Genomic DNA, 15,847 nt, shown 5'->3' with positions numbered 1-15,847 from the left:
TGAATTAGGCTCATCGTACAGCAATCCGAGCGCCAGGAAAAACGCATCAATATTACTTAATGCAGGATCCCCTGGCGCAAGGGAAAATGCCCAGTCCTGAGGATCGCCACGCAAAAAAGAAATAACAATTCTCACTTGTTGAACTGGATCACCAGAGGAGCGAGGTTTCAAGGCCAGAAACAGTTTGCAATTATTTTTGAAATTCACAAACTTGGCTCTATCACCATAAAACAAATCAGGAATAGGAATTCTTGGTTCTAACATAGGCTTCTGAACCACCAAATCTTGAATCTTTTGTACATTTATAACGAGATTATCCAATGAAGAGCACAGACCCTGAATATCCATGTCCACACCTGTGTCCTGAACTACCCAAATGTCTAGGGGAAAAAAAAGGCAAAACACAGTGCAAAGAAAAAAAAATGGTCTCAGAACTTCTTTTTTCCCTCTATTGAGAATCATTAGTACTTTCGGCCTCCAGTACTGTTATGAAAGGTAATTCAGTACCACAATGGACATAGAGGTCAGCGCACATACAGTGACCTGGCAATAACCCAAAAAACAAGAACGAGCTCTGAGACGTGGGAACTCTGTTGACCGCAATCCCTAATCCTCTCCAACCACACTAAAGGCAGCCGTGGATTGCGCCTAACGCTCCCTATGCAACTCGGCACGGCCTGAGAAACTAGCTAGCCTGAAGATAGAAAATAAGCCTACCTTGCCTCAGAGAAATATCTCCAAAGGAAAAGGCAGCCCCCCACATATAATGACTGTGAGTTAAGATGAAAAGACAAACGTAGAGATGAAATAGATTTAGCAAAGCGAGGCCCAACTTTCTGAACAGAGCGAGGATAGGAAAGGTAACTTTGCGGTCAACATAAAACCCTACAAAAAACCACGCAAAGGGGGCAAAAAGACCCTCCGTACCGAACTAACGGCACGGAGGTACACCCTCTGCGTCCCAGAGCTTCTAGCAAGCAGGAAAAAAGCAAATAGACAAGCTGGACAGAAAAAAACAGCAAACAAATAGCAAAGAATAACTTAGCTATGCAGAGCAGCAGGCCACAGGAACGATCCAGGAGGAGACAGGTCCAATACTAGAACATTGACTGGAGGCCAGGATCAAAGCACTAGGTGGAGTTAAATAGAGCAGCACCTAACGACTTCACCATATCACCTGAGGAAGGAAACTCAGAAGCCCCAGTACCACTTTCCTCCACCAACGGAAGCTCACAGAGAGAATCAGCCGAAGTACCACTTGTGACCACAAGAGGCAGCTCTGCCACAGAATTCACAACAGTAATGGTGTAGGGTGGCATTTCTTTGGAGGGCTGCATAGCCCTTCATGTGCTCGCCAGAGGTAGCCTGACTGCCATTAGGTACCGAGATGAGATCGTCAGACCCCTTGTGAGACCATATGCTGGTGCAGTTGGCCCTGGGTTCCTGCAAGATGAAGGCATTGAAGCTATGGACTGGCATGCCCGTTCCCCAGACCTGAATCCTATTGAACACATCTGGGACATCATGTCTCGCACCATCCACCAACGTCACGTTGCACCACAGACTGTGCAGGAGTTGGAAGATGCTTTAGTCCAGGTCTGGGAGGAGATCCCTCAGGAAACCATCTGCCGCCTTATCAGGAGCATGCCCAGGCATTGTAGGGAGGTCATACAGGCACGTGGAGGCCACACACACTACTGAGCATCATTTCCTTGTCTTGAGGCATTTCCACTGAAGTTGGATCAGAATGTAACTTCATTTTCCACTTTGATTCTGATCATCATTGCAACTCCAGACCTCTGTGGGATATAAGTTGTGATTTACGCTGATAATTTTTAGGTTTTATTGTTTTCAACACTTTCGACTATGTAATGAATAAAGATTTACAACTGGAATATTTCATTCAGTGATATCTAGTATGTGGGATTTTAGTATTCCCTTTATTTTTTTGAGCAATGTATTTTTCTTTCCTCAAAAATACATGCATTTAAATGCCCCCCAAAGCGGTCTATGTCCTTTAAGTTCAATGTATGTTGTCTGCTTCTAGGCTCCCATTAATGATTGCCACATACATTACTTAACTGCTTGTCTATGCAATCGATTTGGAGTGTTATATGAGGAAAAGAAGATCTTGTCTGCTATAAAAAGCTAAAGCGGGTGAAATAAGTATTGGACAATTTTCTAAGTAAATATATTTCTGTAGGTGTTATTGATGTGAAATGCTCACCATATGTCGGTAACAACCCATACAATCCACACAGGCAAAGAAATCAAAACATAGATGACCATAAACTAAGTATTCTATAATATAACGCTGGGAGCGTCACTCTGTCCGAAGCCTTTATAGACTGCGCAAGCGCCGGCGCAGTCTGGACCCCACAGAGTGACGCTCCCAGGAGATCGCGGTATGCGTAAACACTGAACGCACACCGCGATCACCGGAAAGGCAGGGACCGTGGACGCGCCAGGAGGGTGAGTATTATATTCACCTGTCCCCCGTTCCAGCTCTGCGTGCGGCTCTGTGTCCCGGTCCTCTGCTGTGACGTTCACAGTTCAGAGGGCGCGATGATGCGCTTAATGCGTGCCGGCGCCGCCCTCTGACTGAACAGTCACAGCCAGAGGAGCCGGAACACGGAGCGGATGCAGCGCTGGAATGGGGGACAGGTGAATATAGCAAGTGCTGGGGGGCCTGAGCTAGCGGCGATACCGGCACCTGACCCCCACAGCGCGCCGGTGTCCCCGCCTGCTCAGGCCCCCCAACACTCGGCGCCCAGCGACAATAGGCGAGTATGGTATTTTCTTTTATATATCGCTGCAGCATACGGGGGCATACACACTGGAGCGTCTTATTGGGCCATAAACCATAATGGAGCAGTGTACGGGGGCATATAATATGGAGCATCTTATGGGGGCCATAAACCATAATGGAGCAGTGTACGGGGGCATACACTCTGGAGCGTCTTATGGGGGCCATAAACCATAATTGAGCAGTGTATGGGGGCATATACTATGGAGCATCTTGTGGGGGCCATAAACCATAATGGAGCAGTGTACGGGGGCATACACTATGGAGCATCTTATGGGGGCCATAAACCATAATGGAGCAGTGTATGGGGGCATATACTATGGAGCATCTTATGGGGCCATCAACCATAATGGTGCAGTGTACGGGGGCATACACTATGGAGCATCTTATGGGGGCCATAAACCTTTATGGAGCACTGTACGGGGCATACACTATGGAGCATCTTATGGGGGCCATCAACCATAATGGAGCAGTGTACGGGGGCATATACTATGGAGAATCTTATGGGGGCCATAAACTATAATGGAGCAGTGTACGGGGGCATATACTATGGAGCATCTTATGGGGGCCATAAACCTTTATGGAGCAGTGTACGGGGCATATGGATGGGAGCAGCAAATTAAAGAACGGTGGCGCAGGATGGGAGCAGCACATGACAGAACGGGGGCGCAGGATGGGAGCAGCACATGACAGAATAGGGCAGCACATGACAGAACGGGGGTGCAGGATGGGAGCAGCACATACCAGGATGGAGACCATATACCAATATAAATGCTCGCCACCTGGGCGTAGAACGGGTTCAATAGCTAGTGTGTAATAATCAGAAATGACACAGGGAAAAAGTATTAAACGCATGAAAAAGGAGAGGAGCAAAACGTCATGGAAAGTGATGACAGCTGAAATACATCAGTAATTAGAAAGCAATGCTGTCATTTAGTGAAAAATAATATCAGCTAGTTCAACTGATAGCCTATAAAAAGGTGTCTCATTACCAAGATGCCACACAAGAAACATATCATGGTGGGTAAAACAGTGAGCTCTCTCAGTGAAAAAAAATTATCAGAAGACTTGTCAAAGAGCCAAGGACCTGTGGAGAGCTATAGAAGGACAAAGACTTGTAATCAGCAGGTACAATTGATTCAAAGAAAACTATAAGTAATGCACTCAACCTCCATGGCCTGTATGTGAGCTCACCACATAAGTCTCCATTGGCAAACTTCATATAATTGAAGGAAGGATGAATAGACAAATGTACTGAGACATTCTTGATAAAATCTGCTGCCATCTACCAGGATGATGTAGATGAAACAAAGGTGGACACGCGCATAGATTGGCAACGTCAGCTGGACGGGCATGCTAAACTAACCCCGATGATATCCCCTGAGGAGTTGGAAACGAAACGCGTCGGGACAATGGGGGAGGATATCCACCGCCACCAATATAACGGAGTACAGCGATTGACTGTGACGTGATGCGGGTGAGATCGTTCTTTATTATCTCTGCATAAAGCGGCCATGAATGGATTCTTGATTGGGTGCAATAGGGTTACTGAACAGTCTTGTTTAGACTGAATATTGATGTAACTGGGGCGAGTTGAAATCCATTGTTGTATCCCAGACTGCAGTATATTAAATATATATGGTTTCTTCTGCTGTACTGGGACTATAAAAAAACCTCTTGGTGGTGTTACAAATCTAAGGTGCCTATTTAGGTATTGATAATTGGACTGAACACCTAGGCGATTAGTTATCAGTGACCATAGAGGTTTAGCGCTGTTGGAACCTATTTGAATATTCCTGAACAGGATGTGATGCAATATCAGGACTATAGGGCTATATAATTTTGATAATACTCTCAGCGCTATTTTTTGCACAGTTGTTTGTATGTTTGTTTGTATTATGCACTTTGCACTTTTTAATGGGAGCTTCTGGCTTTTAAAATAATTAGTAAAAGTTATATTTTATCCTATGTGAGTTATATATATTTTTTGGGGATAATACCATCGGCTGATTAATATAAAGGTGGACATTTCAGCAAGAGAATGATCCCAAACACACAGCTAAAGAAACTCTCAATTTGTTTCAGAGAAAGGATATAAAGCTGCTGGAATGGCCCAGCCAGTCACCTGACCTGAATCCAAAAGAAAATTTATGGAAGAAACCAAACCTCAGAGTTCATAGGAGCCCACAGGACCTTCAGGATGTGAAGAGCGTTTGTGTGGAACAATGGGCCAATATCACACCTAAGCAATGCATGCAACTAGTTTCTCCATACAGGAGGTGTCTTGAAGAGGTCATCCCCAACAAAGCCTTTTGTACAAAGTATTAATTACATTTCAGTACTTTTTCCCTGTGTCATTTCTCATTATTACATATAACTTAATTTATAGATATCTATGGTTGGATTTCTTTGCCTGTGTGTGTGTTGGATGGGTTGTTACCGACACCTGGTGAGAATTTCATGTCAATAGCACCTTTAGAAATATATTTACTTAGAAAATTGGTGATGTGTTCAATACTTATTTCACCCATTGTATATTAGGAAATGATTTTATTGTTCGACCTTAAACCATATGATGTTAAATGTTAAAATTCACTTTTATTCTAGGAAATTATTTTCAGTGTTTTGGCACCATTTGTAATGATGTCTGTGGAGGAGAAAGGTAGCAGTATGCTTTACTAAAGAGATGAAGCATTAGTGGGTGTATTAGGAAAAATTTGAGGTCCAAATTATTACTGCCTCTGATTTCTTAGGAAATAATTGCAACTTAAGGGAAACAAAATAGATTTTATTTGTGTAAGAACATTTTGCACTATTGTTATAAAACCAATGTGATAATGAAGGAAGCGTTAATAACCATACCTGAACCTCAGCCTGGTATTCCCCAATCAGGGAGAGAGTTCTTATTGCAGCATCACACACCTACAATACAGAGAATATAACCAGAGCATCGCATGCCACACATAAGGGACAATACAAAGCCTCTGAAGGTTTGTGGATTTGTAAAACATACCGACTGGAAGATCTTAGCAGCTTTCACCGGCTCATGTAATATATAGTTTCCAAGAGTAGCATTAAGCTCAGTGATATCCATGGGGTTCACAGAGATTACAAATCGGTAGACGGCGTAACTCTGACCTGACTCTGCAAAGAAACAAGTCTGAGATCATGCAGTTTAGCAAGTAACAAGAAAAAGGTTTGTCAATTTTTTTCTAATGTATTAATCCAGAACAGGAATCCACAAGTCTGCCTTACCAGTGGTGTGCCAGATGATGGGGGCCCCATAGAAAAGATGGAAAAAGCTACTTTTAGTTTCCACCTGAGACCACTACAAACCTAATCACTCCGAACGGCAGAACATTTCTTTGTTTTGCTAACGTAGCAGCACTTCTAGAGACCATTAGCTTCTGCTAGCCATTAAAATTGGGGCAAGACCAAGACAAAATATGCTACCTCTCCTAAATGGCCTTACAGCATGAGCATGGGCTTCCTCTGTGGTATATTTGCTCATAAGCCCAACTCAACTTTCCTGTAAAAGTATGAACTTTGTCACAATACCTGGTCACTGGTAAAGTGCTGGAGGGGAGATATGTTTCACTACGCCTAATGGCGTCAGTGATGTAAAACCCAGAGTTTTTCCTCCAGCGAACCAAGTATTGTGAGGGTTAAGCTAGGTTGCATGATGGGCTGGCTTTTATTTGGACATCCATAGAGTGGGTGGGAGGATGTCCATCCTTATCTCCACCAGCAGAGCCAGCACCGCCTGTGCGGACAGGACCTGTGTGGTGTCACAGTCATGTCATCAGTCACATGGGGGAAGAGTCACATGGTCTGGGGCTTAAGTAGCTGGCTTCCAAAGGCAGCAGTGTTCCGGTGTTCAGTGTGTGGAGAGGAAACACTCCAGGAAAGTGTTTGTGCTCGTGTTACTGTACCGTGGACATTGCGAACCTTGAGTGGACTGATCCCCGCTAGGAGAAGGACTGTGTTTTGTTTTGCCCAGAGGGCCGTGTTTATTTTTCCCAGTTTGGTTTATGCTGCCTTTAATAAACCAAGTTACAGCAGGTACACGGCACTCGACTAGATGGGAGAAGAGGTGCTCAAGTAGGGCATCCAGCCCGTCTTGTACAGTATCAAATTAACTTGGCACTCAGAGGATAGTATCTTGTGAGAATAAAGTTCCTTTTATTGTGCATTCATTGTAGTTGTTAAACATTTTCGGTCCTATTAGGGACCTTCATCAGAACTGAATGCTACAGAGGAGGAACCCATAGTAGGCTAGCGCGTAGTGTGTGCGAGCTGCGTCGCTATATCTACAATTGCTTATTTTCAGATTACCGGTAATTGTAAAGGAATCATCCTATCAAAAAGCTGGAGACCTCAATTAAAAGTAGCAGACAAACCTTTATTATACACAATAAACATTCATTAAAGCACAAAAAAAATTATAAGCTAGTACATGATCGGACAATACATGGTACAATACAGTCAAAAGTGGCATCTATAATAAAAAATATTTTTATTATATACGGTAATTATTCTCATGAAAGAAGAAGCAAAAATGCGATACGCGCATTAGGGGGTTCCTGCACATGGATCATCGGTACTGAACTTGTGGTATGTGATTTTTAAGTTTCTATGTGTTTTGTTTTAAGGGTTGCCCTGCATTATTGTAGCACTTTCCATGCATAACCTTGCACTTTGCATTATACTCTATTTACATGCACTTTATTGTCAGTGTAGCATGGTTATATATATTGAATCCATGGTGCTCGTGTTATGACCTGGTGGTTAGGTGCACCCGAAATGACCTGATAATTAAACCTCATACAGGACGAGCTCTGGGATGTGGGAGCTCTGCTTACCGCAAGCCCTAATCCTATCACACACACTAGAAATAGCCGTGGAGCGCTCCTGACCAGACCTAGGCGCCTCGTAACAGCCTAAGAACTATCTAGCCCTAGAGATAGAAAATAAAGCCTACCTTGCCTCAGAGAAATTCCCCAAAGGTAAAGGAAGCCCCCCACATATATTGACTGTGAGTAAAGACGAAAGTCACAAACACAGAGATGAAACAGGTTTCAGCAAAGGGAGGCCAGACTTACTAAATAGACAGAGGATAGGAAAGGTAACTTTGCGATCAGCACAAAAACCTACAAAAGACCACGCAGAGTGTGCAAAAAGACCTCCGCACCGACTCACGGTGCGGAGGGGCCACTCTGCATCCCAGAGCTTCCAGCTTGCAAGACAAAATCATGAAAACCAGCTGGACAAGAAAACAGAGAACAAAATAAGACTATAAGGAACTTAGCTTCTGCAGGAGAAGGCAGGTCACCAGAGAGATCCAGGAGCGAACTGAACGAATGCAAAAACATTGACAGCTGGCATGGAGTAACGATCTGAGAGGAGTTAAATAGAGCAGCCAACCAAAGGATAAACCACGTCACCTGTGTAAGGAACCTCAGAAGCAGCAGCTTCACTCATAGCCACCAGAGGGAGCCCATAGACAGAACTCGCCGAAGTACCATTCATGACCACAGGAGGGAGTTCGACAACAGAATTCACAACATGCTCGGCAATCTCCTTAATACACATATAAGGAACTTTAATTAGAATGTAAAAGTGAGATTTACTCTGAATTGTTGATAGGATACCATTCCTTGAACTGTCACCAGATGGCAGTGTAATAAAAATACAGATAGTTCTGAGCAGATTTTATAAATTAACCGCTTAATCCCATATGACGTACTATCCCGTCAAGATGACCTGGGACTTAATTCCTAGGGACGGGATAGTACGTTATAGCGATCGGCCGCGCTCACGGGGGGAGCGCAGCCGATCGTAGCCAGGTGTCAGCTATCGCAGCTGACATCCGGCACTATGTGCCAGGAGCAGTCACGGACCGCCCCCGGCACATTAACCCCGGCACACTGTGATCAAACATGAGGAGGCTCCCTGCGCGCTTCCCTGAGACCCTCGGTACAAGGCGATGTGCTCACCTTGTACCGAGCGTCTCCTCCCTGCAGGCCCCGGATCCAAAATGGCCATGGGGCTGCATTCGAGTCCTGCAGGGAGGTGGCTTACTAGTGCTTGCTCAGAGCCGGCGCTGGCAAGCCAGGAGCAGTGCACGTCAGATCGCTGATCTGACACAGTGCATTGCAAAGCGTCAGAACAGCGATCTTACACTATAACATGATACACACACCCCCCCTTTCCCCCCCCCCCCCGGGACAATATCATAAAGTAAAAAAAAATATTTAGATGTGTAAAAAAATAAATAAATAATTCCTAAATAAAGAAAAAAAAATATTGTTCCCATAAATACATTCCTTTATCTAAATAATAAAACACATATTTAGTATCGCCGCGTCCGTAACAACCCGACCTATAAAACTGTCCCACTAGTTAACCCCTTCAGTGAACACCGTAAAAAAAAAAAACACGAGGCAAAATACAACGCATTATTATCATACCGCCGAACAAAAAGTGGAATAGCACGCGATCAAAAACACAGATATAAATAACCATGGTACTGCTGAAAAACATCATCTTGTCCCGCAAAAAACGAGCCGCCATACAGCGACATCAGTGAAAAAACAAAAAAGTTATAGTCCTCAGAATAAAGAGATGCAAAAATAATTATTTTTTCTATAAAATAGTTTTTAGCGTATAAAAGCGCCAAAACATAAAAAAATGATATAAATGAGGTATCGCTGTAATCGTACTGACCCGAAGAATAAAACTGCTTTATCCATTTTACCAAACGCGGAACGGTATAAACGCCTCCCCCAAAAGAAATTCATGAATAGCTGGTTTTTGGTCATACTGCCTCACAAAAATCGGAATAAAAAGCGATCAAAAAATGTCACGTGCCCTAAAATGTCACCAATAAAAATGTCAACTCGTCCTGCAAAAAACAAGACCTCACATGACTCTGTGGACCAAAATATGGAAAAATTATAGCTCTCAAAACGTGGTAACGCAAAAAATATTTTTTGCAATAAAAAGCGTCTTTTAGTGTGTGACAGCTGCCAATCATAAAAATCTGCTAAAAAAAACCCGCTATCACCCCCTTAGTTAGGGAAAAATAAAAAAAATTAAAAAAAAATGTATTTATTTCCATTTTCCAATTAGGGTTAGGGCTAGGGTTAGGATTACATTTACGGTTGGGATTAGGGTTAGGGGTGTGTCAGGGTTAGGGGTGTGGTTGCGGTTGGGGTTAGGGGTGTGGTTGGGATTAGGGGTGTGCTTGGATTAGGGTTTCAGTTAGAATTGGGGGTTTCCACTGTTTAGGCACATCAGGGCTCTCCAAACGCGACATGGCGTCCGATCTCAATTCCAGCCAATTCTGCGTTGAAAAATTAAAACACTGCTCCTCCCCTTCCGAGCTCTCCCGTGCACCCAAACAGGGGTTTACCCCAACATATGGGGTATCAGCATACTCAGGACAAATTGGACAACAACTTCTGGGGTCCAAATTCTCTTGTTACCCTTGGGAAAATAAAAATCTGGGGGGCTAAAAAAACATTTTTGTGTGAAAAAAATGATTTTATATTTTCACGGCTCTGCGTTATTAACTGTAGTGAAACACTTGGGGGTTCAAAGTTCTCACAACACATCTAGATAAGTTCCTTGGGGGGTCTAGTTTCCAATATGGGGTCACTTGTGGGGTGTTTCTACTGTTTAGGTACATCAGGGGCTCTGCAAATGCATCGTGATGCCTGGAGACCAATCCATCTAAGTCTGCTTTCCAAATGGTGCTCCTTCCCTTCTGAGCTCTGCCATGCGCCCAAACAGTGGTTACCCCCCACATATGGGGTATCAGTTTACTCAGGACAAATTGCACAACAACTTTTGGGGTCCAATTTCTCCTGTTACCCTTGGGAAAATACAAAACTGGGGGCTAAAAATAATTTTTGTGGAAAAAAAAGAATTTGTATTTTCACGGCTCTGCGTTATAAACTGTAGTGCAAAACTTGGGGGTTCAAAGCTCTCACAGCACATCTAGATAATTTCCTTAGGGGGTCTACTTTCCAAAATGGTGTCACTTGTGGGGGTTTCGATGTTTAGGCACATCAGTGGCTCTCCAAACGCAACATGGCGTCCCATTTCAATTCCAGCCAATTTTTCATTGAAAAGTCAAAAGGCGCTCCTTCCCTTCTGAGCTCTGCCATGCACCCAAACAGCGGTTTACCCCCACATATGGGGTATCAGCGTACTCAAGACAAATTGTACAACAACGTTTGGGGAACAATTTCTTCTGGTACCCTTGGGAAAATAAAACATTGGGGGCGAAAAGTTTATTTTTGTGAAAAAATATTTTTTATTTTTACAGCTCTACATTATAAACTTCTGTGAAGCACTTGATCTTTCAAAGTGCTCACCACACATCTAGATAAGTTCCTTAGGGGGTCTACTTTCTAAAATGGTGTCACTTGTGGGGGGTTTCAATGTTTAGGCACATCAGGGGCTCCCCAACGCAACATGGCGTCCCATCTAAATTCCAGCCAATTTTGCATTGAAAAGTCAAATGGCGCTCCTTCCCTTCCGAGCTCTGCCATGTGCCCCAAACAGTGGTTTACCCCCACATATAGGGTATCGGAGTACTCAGGACAAATTGTACAACAACCTTTGGGGTCCATTTTCTCCTGTTACCCTTGGTAAAATAAAACAAATTGGAGCTGAAGTAAATTGTTTGTGAAAAAAATGAAATGTTCATTTTTTTTTTTTTAAACATTCCAAAAATTCCTGTGAAACACCTGAAGGGTTAATAAACTTCTTGAATGTGATTTTGAGCACCTTGAGGGGTGCAGTGTTTAGAATGGTTTCACACTTGGTTATTTTCTATCATATAGACCCCTTAAAATGACTTCAAATGTGATGTGGTCCCTAAAAAAAAATGGTGTTGTAAAAATGAGAAATTGCTGGTCAACTTTTAACCCTTATAACTCCCTAACAAAAAAAAATGTTCGTTCCAAAATTGTGCTGATGTAAAGTAGACATGTGGGAAATGTTACTTATTAAGTATTTTGTGTGACATATCTCTGTGATTTAAGGGCATAAAAATTTGAAGTTGGAAAATTGCGAAATTTTCAAAATTTTCGTCAAATTTCCTTTTTTCACAAATAAACGCAGGTAATATCAAAGAATTTTTACCACTATCATGAAGTACAATATGTCTCGAGAAAACAATGTCAGAATCACCGGGATCCGTTGAAGCGTTCCAGAGTTATAACCTCATAAAGGGATAGTGGTCAGAATTGTAAAAATTGGCCTGGTCAAACCACCCTTGGGGGTAAAGGCGTTAACAGAGGCATATATATTTGTTTCTTTCTCTCTTCCATATATTTAAATTTTTATGAGTCCACTTGGGTAGATCTCTTATAAAATTCCATCTCTATATATGTAAAACCGCTTTCATGAGAATAATTATATAATAAAAATATTTTCTATTATTGCCACTTTTGACTGTATTGTACCATGCATGTGTTGTCCGATCATGTACTACCTTGTAACTTTTTGTGTTTTTTAATTAATACTTATTGTCTATAATAAAGATTTGTCTGCTATTTTTGGGGACGTCATACTATATGTGATTTGTGGGACTATCAAACAGTATATGAGGGTCCTCATGCTGTGTTGTGAGGACCCTGATACTGAGATGGGGGCTGCAGAGGCCATCATATTCTGTGTTGGGGCCCTAATATTTTGTGGGTGAAATTATACTGTCCATCTTCTCCATTCTGCCTGTGGTCCAGTCCGATGTTTTCCACAAACTCAATGACTTGCATGGTCGAGTATGATCCGAATCTCAGATTTTTTTCTCAGACACTGTCCGAGAAAAAAACAAACAAAATGCACACATGCCCTTCTTCATTGAAGAACATGGGAATGAGTGTTATCTGTCAAAATGACGTATATATTACTTTTTAGTAAAGATAACTTCCAAGAACCTCACAAAAACATTGAATTTTAATCCTTCCAAATGAGACAAGCATTAGTGACAATAACCTCTCCTGCTCCCTAGCCAGAATTATAGTCTGACATTTTTTTTCTCTATAGTAGCCTTGTTTACAGGATAAAACCGCCCAGATGAGTGATGCCTGTCACTATCAGGGCTGCGCTGGATCTAGTTATCGCTGGGACCAGTAGCGTAGCTACCAGGGGGAAGAGGGGTCCCCCAGGGCCCCGCTTTCTGAGGGGGCCCACCCGAAGCTACGCTACAGTAACTGTATGGGCGTTCACATCGTGCCGATAGTTAAATTCTGCGGCAGAGCAGGGAGAATCGATCTCCCTGCTCTGCTGCCCAGCCGCTATGTGACCCTGAGCAGGCGGTGGGGGGCCCGGTGCCAGCAGTGGGTCCCCCGCCCGTCATTGCAAGTTCAACTGTATCACCATCTAGCCGATACAGCTGACAGCATTGATGAGGAGTGTTACACTCCCTCTCCCCTCATCCCACTGTCAGCGTCTGACATCACCGACGCTCACAGGGACAGTGGGCTCGATGACATCACTACTCAGCGTCTGCGGTCTGGAGATGAGTGGTAGCTCAGAGCATCAGAGGAGCCAGAAAGAAGAGGTATTTTTTTTATTTTTTATGAGGCTGCATTATACTATAGAGGCTGTCTATGGGGATGCATTACACCATAGAGGCTGCCTATGGGGGTGCATTATATTCAGGGCTGCATTACACTATAGAAGCTTCCTATGGGGGGTGCATTGTTTTAGAGGTAGCATGATACTATAGAGGCTGCCTGTGGGTGTGCATTATACTATAGTCTGCCTATGAGGGTGAGTTATACTATAGAGGCTGCCTATGGGGGTACATTATATTAGGGGCTGCATTATACTATAGAGGCTGCCTGTGGGGGTGGATTATACTATAGTCTGCCTATGGGGGTGCATTATACTATAGAGGCTGTCTATGGGGGTGCATTATATTAGGGGCTGCATTACACTATAGAGTCTGTCTATGGGGAGTGCAGTATACTACTGTATATGGAGACCTATAAGGAGTGCATTATACTATATATAGAGTCTGCCTATGAAGAATGCATTATACAATATAGAGTCTGCCTATAGGGAGTGCACTATACTATATGGAGGCCTATAGGGAGTGAATTATATAATAGAGTCTGCCCTATGGGGAATGCATTATACTATATAGAGTTTGCCTATGGGAGGTTCTCCTCCACTATTAGAGTGTGTCACCCAATTGTAATCAAGGTTACCTGGTTAAAGGGACACTGTCACCTGAATTTGGAGGGAACAATCTTCAGCCATGGAGGCGGGGTTTTTGGGTGTTTGATTCACCCTTTCCTTACCCGCTGGCTGCATGCTGGCTTCAATATTGGATTGAAGTTCATTCTCTGTCCTCCATAGTACATGCCTGCACAAGGCAATCTTGCCTTGCACAGGCGTGTCCTATGGAGGACAGAGAATGAACTTCAATCCAATATTGCAGCCAGCGGGTAAGGAAAGGGTGAATCAAACACCCAAAAACCCCGCCTCCATGGCTGAAGATTGTTCCCTCCAAATTCAGGTGACAGTGTCCCTTTAAGCCTCTTTCACACTTCAGTCTTTTCGTCAAATAGCGGATCCGCCCTTTTTTTTTGGCGGATCCGCTATTTTCCTATAGACTTGCATTAACAACGGATTGTGGCGGATGGTCGTCCGTTCCATCCGCCATGTGACGGATCCGTCGAGATGTGGCGGACGTAGTCTAGACATTGACGGACATTGTAACTTTTTTGTCTGCGCCAAAATGGAGGTTCACGATCCGTCATTTGGCGGATCCGTCGCCCCAATCCGCTTTTTTAATTGAGCATGCTCCAAAAAGTGGTTACTTTGCCCAGACAACCCCAAAACTATATAAACCGGACAGGTGGCCTTCATTCCTCAATGTGCCATCAAGCAGAGAGAGAACACCGTGCCAGCCAGGAAGACAGACCCTGCCAGCAAGACAGACCCTGCCAGCAAGACAGACCCTGCCAGCAGCCAGCAAGACAGACCCTGCCTGAGACAGCCATGTGAGTACTGCCATCCAGCATGAGGGGTGTGTGTGTGTGTGTGTGGTGTGTGTGTGTCCGCCCTGCATATATATATTTTTTCATACTGTGCTGGTATTTTGAACGGCTGTGCTGTGACGTGTGTGGTGTGTGTGTATAAATGCCGTGTGATGTGTGTGTGCCCGCCTTGCATATTTTTTTTTTCATACTGTGCTGGTATTTTGAATGGCTGTATCTTTCCAGGTAACAGGGCTATTGTGCGGTGGCGGTCACTCAGGGATCGCTTCAAGAGGGAGTTTAACAAGGAGATGCAGGCCCCGAGTGGATCTAGAGGACGCAGAAGCAGGTACAAATATGCCAGAGCCTTGTCGTTCCTCCGGCCGACGCTGCTGAGCAGAAGGTAAATATTCAACACCACATGATTTCAGTCAAAATTGTTAAAATGTGTAACCTTCAATTTTTGGGGGCAGCAAGGGCAATTGTAATATCAAGATACAATTTTTTTTTCTTCTTTAACAGCACTGTCTGCAGCACTCGGGAGCCTGCATCCAAGTTGCACCCCTCTGGAGCGATCTCACAGGAGTCCGCCACCGGGGATCACGTCGAAAGACTCGACCCCTCTGTATCTGTACCTTCCCTTTTGTGTGATCCCTCGGCCCCATCCACCAGCGCTGAAGCAGCAGGGTGGACTTGGTCACATGAAACTGCAGGTGATGTAGAGTTCCTTTTACCCCACCCCTCTGCCACTGCCGCAACATCTAGAACACCTTAGGGGTCAGGACGGCAGCGCCAGAGAGGTCAGGAAAGGAGCTATGCGCCTGAGTTTTTGCATCTGAATGCAGCCTTCCAGAATGCCATCAAGCTTTTGGGTGAGCAAACATCTGCTGGGTACAATATGGTTAACAAAAGCATACTTGAACTCAGCAGTCGTCTGAATAGGATGCATTCAGATGCAAACCAGTCACCAAGACACTTTTTTTCAGTCGGTCCTCAGGCACATGGAAAATTTAACTCCTGAGCTGCAGGTGCATATGAT

The 15,847-nt window shown here is 43.9% G+C and overlaps 1 protein-coding gene across 1 annotated transcript in view; it reads right to left on the bottom strand.

Moving 5' to 3' along the window:
- Positions 1-15,847, bottom strand: part of MCMDC2 (minichromosome maintenance domain containing 2) — a 94,693-nt gene that overhangs the window by 71,205 nt on the left and 7,641 nt on the right. The window contains exons 2-3 of the mRNA XM_069728965.1: positions 5,820-5,950; positions 5,669-5,728 (exon numbers count right to left, since the gene is read on the bottom strand). Coding sequence (XP_069585066.1) covers positions 5,669-5,728; positions 5,820-5,950 — 191 coding nt within the window. The remainder of the gene's footprint in view (positions 1-5,668; positions 5,729-5,819; positions 5,951-15,847) is intronic.

Source organism: Ranitomeya imitator, chromosome 6 (assembly GCF_032444005.1).
Source record: "Ranitomeya imitator isolate aRanImi1 chromosome 6, aRanImi1.pri, whole genome shotgun sequence".
In the NCBI taxonomy this organism is placed as follows: Eukaryota; Metazoa; Chordata; class Amphibia; order Anura; family Dendrobatidae; genus Ranitomeya; species Ranitomeya imitator.
This window is presented reverse-complemented; position numbering and strand designations above follow the sequence as displayed.